General features: G+C 32.7%; 1 protein-coding gene across 1 annotated transcript; it reads right to left on the bottom strand.

Annotated features, from left to right (window-relative positions):
- Positions 1-893: 893 nt before the first annotated feature.
- LOC131946734 (elongator complex protein 5) lies at positions 894-5,141 on the bottom strand. Its single transcript, XM_059307667.1, has 8 exons — positions 4,996-5,141; positions 4,698-4,758; positions 4,300-4,380; positions 3,968-4,152; positions 3,611-3,783; positions 3,386-3,475; positions 3,068-3,162; positions 894-1,021 (listed from the first exon to the last, which is right to left on the bottom strand). Exons 1-8 carry the CDS (start codon positions 5,048-5,050, stop codon positions 919-921), a joined length of 843 nt encoding a protein of 280 aa, XP_059163650.1. The 5' UTR covers positions 5,051-5,141; the 3' UTR covers positions 894-918.
- Positions 5,142-6,807: the final 1,666 nt, after the last annotated feature.

Genomic DNA, 6,807 nt, shown 5'->3' with positions numbered 1-6,807 from the left:
ATATTGAATTATATAGTGAAATATATTACAATTATATATTGAAATAATTAAGAATACCCTAATAATAATAATAGTTTTGTAATATTCACAAGATTTTTTGTGTGCAGATAGTTGGTAAATTTCATTTTCATCCCTCATATCAAATTATTGCAATTTAGTTCCAGAATTAAACATGCCCGTCAGTTTGTGGATGGTGGTAGCTTGAATCAGATTAGGAACCCAAATTAAGATTTTTTGTTTAGTAATCACACTTTCTACTTTTTTAACAAATCGATAGATTTCTAAGATTAGAAAGGTATGTATTATGTATTTTTAGAAGTAATTCAGTGAAGCATTTCAAAAAACTTAAGCATAAATTGATATTAATTAATTTTTCTTCTGTGCAGTAGAAATAACATGAATTCATTGCATTTTAATTGTTGAGTAAATTATGTAAGATGTTTAAAAATATATTTTTAAAAACTAAAATAGCCATTTGTATGTTGTGGGGGTAGTGCAGAAACATTGTGTGGTCCTGGACAGTTGCCTTGATTTAGTTGCCATTAGAATTGAGCTGGAGATCTAGACCAGGGACCAAGCAGTCAAATTATGGCTTTGAAGGAATTCATTTAATTTCTACTAAAAATGTTATTTTTATAAATATAAACTCACAACCTTTGTGATTCTTTTTTTAACCCGCAACTTATTTACTCAAAAGTCTCAAGATCAGATCACAGGCTATGTAAAGAGATCCTTGAGTCCACTCAGCTCTGATGGGTACTTGAGTTCTGTGACCTCAGCGTATGAAAGGATCATGAGAAAATTAAGAGGTAATACCACTATTTTTGAGGAAAAAATATAGAGCATAAATAAGACACCAAAGCTATTTTAAATGAGACACAAAACACAATAATTGGTAAAATAGCAAGTTTATTCAAATTAAATATTCAGATCATCATCTGGGTCTTCATCATCAAAGTCATCAGCATCATCAGGTTGATAAATAATTCGTCCTACTGAGGTGACATTCTCATCTCCAGAACTATCAATAAAAAAAATAGATAGTTTTAATTAACCAGTCTTCCAGTTTAGTTGGTCCTCTTTAGGTTGTTAATTTTTCACTAAACACTCTTTCTGTTTTGTCTATGGGGATTTAGGTCTGTTTTGTCTTTAGGGATTTAGCAATATGTTTAGAGCAGTGGTTCCCAACCTTTTTCGAGTGGCGACCCCCTTTTATAAAAAGTAAGTGACCCGCGACCCCCATAGAATTAAAAAGCCGAAATTAGTATTAGCATGAGTAAAATTGCATACTATTTACTAAACCTTCGTGGTTAAGTTTTTAATTAAAAAAAAATTTGTTAACGCCAACCTATGTCATTATAATTATCTTAATTTTGTTTTTAAACGAAGAATAGTGTTGAAAATATATTCTCGAAAAGTCAATCAATTTTACGTCTGGGTATGAACTGAATGGTGAATACTACACCAAAATTGTGTCTGCAGTTTTTCATCTTACTCGGAATCATTCTGCAAATCAAAGAATTAATCTTGTAATTCATTGGGAATGCTGGCAACATCAAGGGAAGAAGAGAATGGGTAATGCGTAAATGCAGATTCTTCTTTTTTCAGCTCAGAGAAATAGCGATGCAGTTCGTTTTCAAGATATTCAAGATGCCCAGAAATCGCTTCTTTCAAAATTTTAATTCTCTCACAATCAGATTCATCTACCACACCGCAGAGTTTCTCAAATTTACAATATTTCCAAGATTTATTTTCTTTACCAATTTTGCAGCTTTGATAAAAATGCCCCGAGATTATCATGGAAAATTGTAATATTCGTTCATTTTCCCTGAAGCTTCAGGTTAAGCTTATCTTGATGTTCGAACACATCTGCTAGGTATGATACTCTCTCCAACCACTCTATGTCGTTTTAAGTATACCAAAAAGTCTTGTTTCCTTTGCACTTCCAAGAACAGTTTGATTTCAGATTTCAATTAAAAAACAATTTACAACATTTCGTTTGACAGCCAGCGAACTGTAGTGTAGAAGAGCAGAACCTCGTGATCTATATTAATGTTTTTGCTCAGTTCTTTGAAGGCTCCAGATTTTATATAATTTACGACTTATACTAGTAATGGACTCTTGATGTCGATTGGTTAGGGCAATGGTTAGGGAGCTAAATCTTTTCTGTTTTCTGAAAGCCCGATTTCGAGCTAAACATAGATGGCGCACCATCCGTACAAACCCCTACAGCCGTTCTAACCCATTTTAATCATCCAATTTCAAAAAAGGTATTTATTTTTTCCAAGCTATCTTCACAAAAGAGCAACTCTTCTTTGCTATAATTCGCATGAATATAGACACAGACCAGCAACTGCGAACACGAACTCACGTCTGTTGCTTTATCAACTTGAAAAGCAAACAATGGTGAAAGCTTAATTTCGATAAAAATGTGTTATTTAACATTTACGTACATGCAGCGTTTGATGAGATTTTCTCCTTTTTTTTTGCTTGGCATTGTCTATCGCGACTTCATTCGATACTTGCACTAATGCTGGTGAAAACTTCCTGTTTGATCAAGTCTCTGGCGTTTGCAACTAGCTTCTTACCGACGAAAGAACTCCATATATTTTTTGGTGTGTTCCGAATGACTCGTCTCAAATGGCGTTTTAGTTTTAAAGATTTCATAGATTCGTGACTGAGAACAACTTTGTACAGTGCGCTTTGTTTCTTCTCTATTACATTTCCAGTGATGTTAATGAAGCCGAATTTAAAAAATTCTTCTAAATATTTATGTTTTGTTTCAAATTACTAAGGTTTAGCATACCAGTTGGCGACCCCCAAGAAAGACCTTCGCGACCCCCAGGGGGGTCGCGACCCCCAGGTTGGGAACCCGTGGTTTAGAGCCTTAGAATTAGTGTTATAAGGATAATTTCTCCTAAAAGGAGCATTGTTCCTATGTCAAGGATTGTTTTCTAAGGGTACTTTATCCATAGCACTGCCAACATTGCAAAGGTTAAAAGCTAATGAAAAATTAGCTGGTTGGTGTACAGGTCTATTCTGTGTTATAACAAAATAAACAACTCACCCATCTTTAACATAAGGCAGCTTGACCTGACTTCTGGCCTCCTTCTCTGTCTCAGTCAGAGATAAATTAAAAGGGAGATCAGCCATGGGATCACTCTGCAAGAATTTGTTTGAAGTAAATAAAATATTTATGAGAATATATTAACTAATATTAAACAAAATATGAACAGACAAAAATTTCTTTTTGTTGCATTTCAGTAGCAGATATAATTGTTTTTCATTTAACACAAAAGATTATAACATGAATTACTTCAGGTAAAAATTTATGGTATTATTAACAATATTAAGGGGATTTTAAAAAATTGAAATTAATTATAACCTGTGATGTACTCTGGACTGGTGTGGTACTTTCAACAAATGGCCCAATGCTGTTTATCAAAAACTGATCATCTATGCTGAATTTTTCTGTCTAAATTACAAAAATGATAATCACTAAAAAAAACTAACAAGATAGGTACTGAATTAAATCTTTTAAAAAATCTTTTTTTTTTAAGTTTGTCTACAGTGTGCTATTTATTTAGATGTGGATAAACAAACCACCTACTGTTTTAAACACTTTGCCTGTCACTCTGCAATGTTGTACTTTACATGTATACATAGATTTCATTCCAATCTGAAGATCAACAACACTTGAGGCAATAGATCCAAGAAGATCGCAGGTTACCTGATCATGTAAATCACTATGGATTAAAGCAAGAACTTGTGACACTCGTTCGCCTGAAAAAAGAGAGTGAAAATATATTTTTTAGTATTGCTAATATAAATACAAAAAGTAAATCTTTTTATGAAGCAACTTAGGATTAGGGTTAAGGAAAGAAAGGGTGGCAATTAGAGATACCAACAAAAAATACTTTCATGCTACTCTGCTAGAAAACAGAGACATAGAATTCAAAGATCCTACTTTTTGCTAACTTGTGTAGGACTGTGCATGTGGCCGGAGCAGAGCGCAACATTATATGAAGTGTCAGGGCATCAAAAACAACAGCTTGGTTGTCTATTGTTGCTAAAGCATTGTTGACAGTTTCATACAAAATATCTGCTTTGTTTCCATACTGAATTGTGGAGTTTCCATCAATGGCAACTATTCTAGATATTAAATTGGAACATGAATTTGATAAATTGTACAAACTGAAAATGTACAATTATAAATACACACAATATATATTTGAAAAAACAAACTACATTAACAATAAGGACTATTTACCTACATACAGAAGGATATAAAAAATGTACCTTTTTTGTAACGCTAGAGGAAGCCAGTTTATGAAGAAATCAGCAGGTCTCTCAAAACAAACAAGAATAACTTTTTCACATCTGTAACAATACATTATAGAATTAATTGTCTCTTGATATAAATTATTTTAAAATTATTGAATATTATATTAAATCAAAATATTAAGAAGGCTGATCAGTGGTAAAAAACATGAACATGCATGTAAATAAAAACTTAAAACTTTATTTAGTAATATTTATTTAGTAGTAGATCTAGATCTAGATCTAGTACTAAGTACTAAGTAGTACTAGATCTAGTCTAAGTACTGAGTTTAAGTAAGTAGGACCCCCTTATGTAGGCCTATTAAGTATTAATTCTTATAAATATACTTATTATTCTATATTAAACTTGGCCTAACCTTTTGAATAAACTGATGAGCCAATTCATCAACAAATGTCGACCTGGACATTCAGTGTTATCTATAAAAAAAATGTATTTTTAAAATAATAAATATTGTTAAATTTACTCCGCCGTTGTTTACAAAACACGTCGCTTCACTGAATCATTGATTGTTATTGTCACATCATCATCACATCATCTTCATGAATGATCATGTCTCATCATCTCATCATTAGAAATCTAAAAATAGTAAAAATACTAGATCTAGAATACTAGAGATATAATAATCGTTAACTTAACTACGTCTAGATTTATACCTTTAATAAGAATGCATGCACTTTTTTCCTGACCATTTAGTAAATCCTCCAACATTTTCCAACTATAATCTAGGTCTAGATCTAATAAATGAATAGACTCTAGTCAGTCTAGTGACTAGTGAAATGACTTAGGCCTTGTCTATTTATCAAACAGATCTAGAAAAAAAATTACAGTTATGTCCCTTGAACTAACTTTCAGCCGTTTAGCGGTATGAAGAAATTTTTACTTACTTTATAATTATATTGACAACAAAATGTGTAAATTACAATCAATATCATTGCGTGGACGTAAACAATTTTTTTAAAAAATAGTAGATTCTCAAAACGTATACCAATTTACTTTCAACAACTTGTATTGTGTAACAATTAACTGATATAGATCTACCATCTATATAATATATAGTATATAGTACAGTATACAGCTTTAATATTTTCTTTAATGTGTTTATTAGGCCTAAATATTAAAAGTTGAATGTTAGTATTCTAGCGAGAAGAGAAAAAAAATTAGATCTCTATTTCTAAATCTAATATGATTTGAACGTCAAAGCAGGCCTAGATCTACATCTATACATTTTTTCAATGATTTATTAACCAACCAAAACGCATGAAAAGCGTCACTTTACGTACTTGTTGGGGGGGGGGGGTGCTAACAGTATAATTCTCGTTGAATGTATTTTAATGATTAATATTAAATTATGCCCTTTATTTACACATGATGTTTAAAAAAACGTCGTCGTAATTTCACTTTTAACATGCAGGATATGAGATTTAGTTATTTAAAAATTTAAGCACTTCCGTGTTAAAAAGGACATTCACATGGACCCGACGACCCCACCTCCCCCTCCCCCACCGGTGCACTTCATAAATGGATGATCCCCCCCCCCCCCCTTTTACTCCTTATATTTTAGGGAGAGTGGTTAAGACTTGTACAACGAGGGAAGTGAGGGTTCAAAAGTATGACGACACTTTCTCAACCCTCACTTCCCTCGTTGCACAACTGACGACACACTTCGATTTTTTTTTTAAAGTTATACTGGAATCTGAATTTTAGTCGATATTTTGAGTTTTATTTGACATTTTATAAATTGTAATTAAAAATTGTAGGCCTACACCATGTTCGATGTTGACCCACAATAGCTTTTTATATATAAAAAATATTAATATAAACTTATATATATATATATATATATATATATATATATATATATATATATATATATATATATATATATATATATATCAGAGGCGTAGCGACCCTTCCCGGCGCCCGGGGACGAACTTTCGATTTGGCGCCCTCTCGGGAGCAAATTTTCGATTTGCACCCCCTCAAACTTTCGATTTGCACCCCCCCTCCCCCTCTCAATCTTTCGATTTGCACCCCCCCCCCTCAAAATATATTTTGTTCCAACCCATTTTGGCGCCCCCTAAAGTCGGTGCCCTGGGACATATGTAGCCCCCGCCCCCCCCCCTCGCTACGCCTCTGATATATATATATATATATTGTAAAGGTTAGGGGGTGGGGACTGTCTTGATGAAAGAGAGCACCGGCGGCGCGTTGTTCTCTGCCCTTTTTAAAAATAGGTAAGGATAACTTTCACAAACATCCGGTGTATCAAAAAGTAGTCATACATAAGAAGATTAATTTAAAATTGTAACATATCACAAAATTAAGTTTTTATAACCATAATATATTTTATAGATTAATTTAAGCGATATTTAAAATTCAAAAGTTATATGTTGGCATGCGAAATAATTTCATATCCATGTGTGTAACCAGGTACATACGCGTAGTAATTTATTTGTATCTGTACC

Source organism: Physella acuta, unplaced genomic scaffold, assembly GCF_028476545.2.
Source record: "Physella acuta isolate Inbredline_101_S28 unplaced genomic scaffold, ASM2847654v3 ptg000569l, whole genome shotgun sequence".
Taxonomy (NCBI): Eukaryota; Metazoa; Mollusca; class Gastropoda; family Physidae; genus Physella; species Physella acuta.
Note: the sequence above shows the minus strand (reverse complement) of the source record. Positions and strands in the feature narration are given on the sequence as shown.

Bases quoted from the DNA above. Each gene is read 5' to 3' on its own strand.
- LOC131946734 (XM_059307667.1), bottom strand. From the start codon at position 5,050: ATGTTGGAGGATTTACTAAATGGTCAGGAAAAAAGTGCATGCATTCTT. The intron at 3,784-3,967 runs GTAGGATCTTTG...CTCTTTTTTCAG, and splicing joins CCTACACAAGTTAGCAAAAA to GCGAACGAGTGTCACAAGTT. The intron at 3,476-3,610 runs GTAGGTGGTTTG...TTTGTAATTTAG, and splicing joins CAGGCAAAGTGTTTAAAACA to ACAGAAAAATTCAGCATAGA.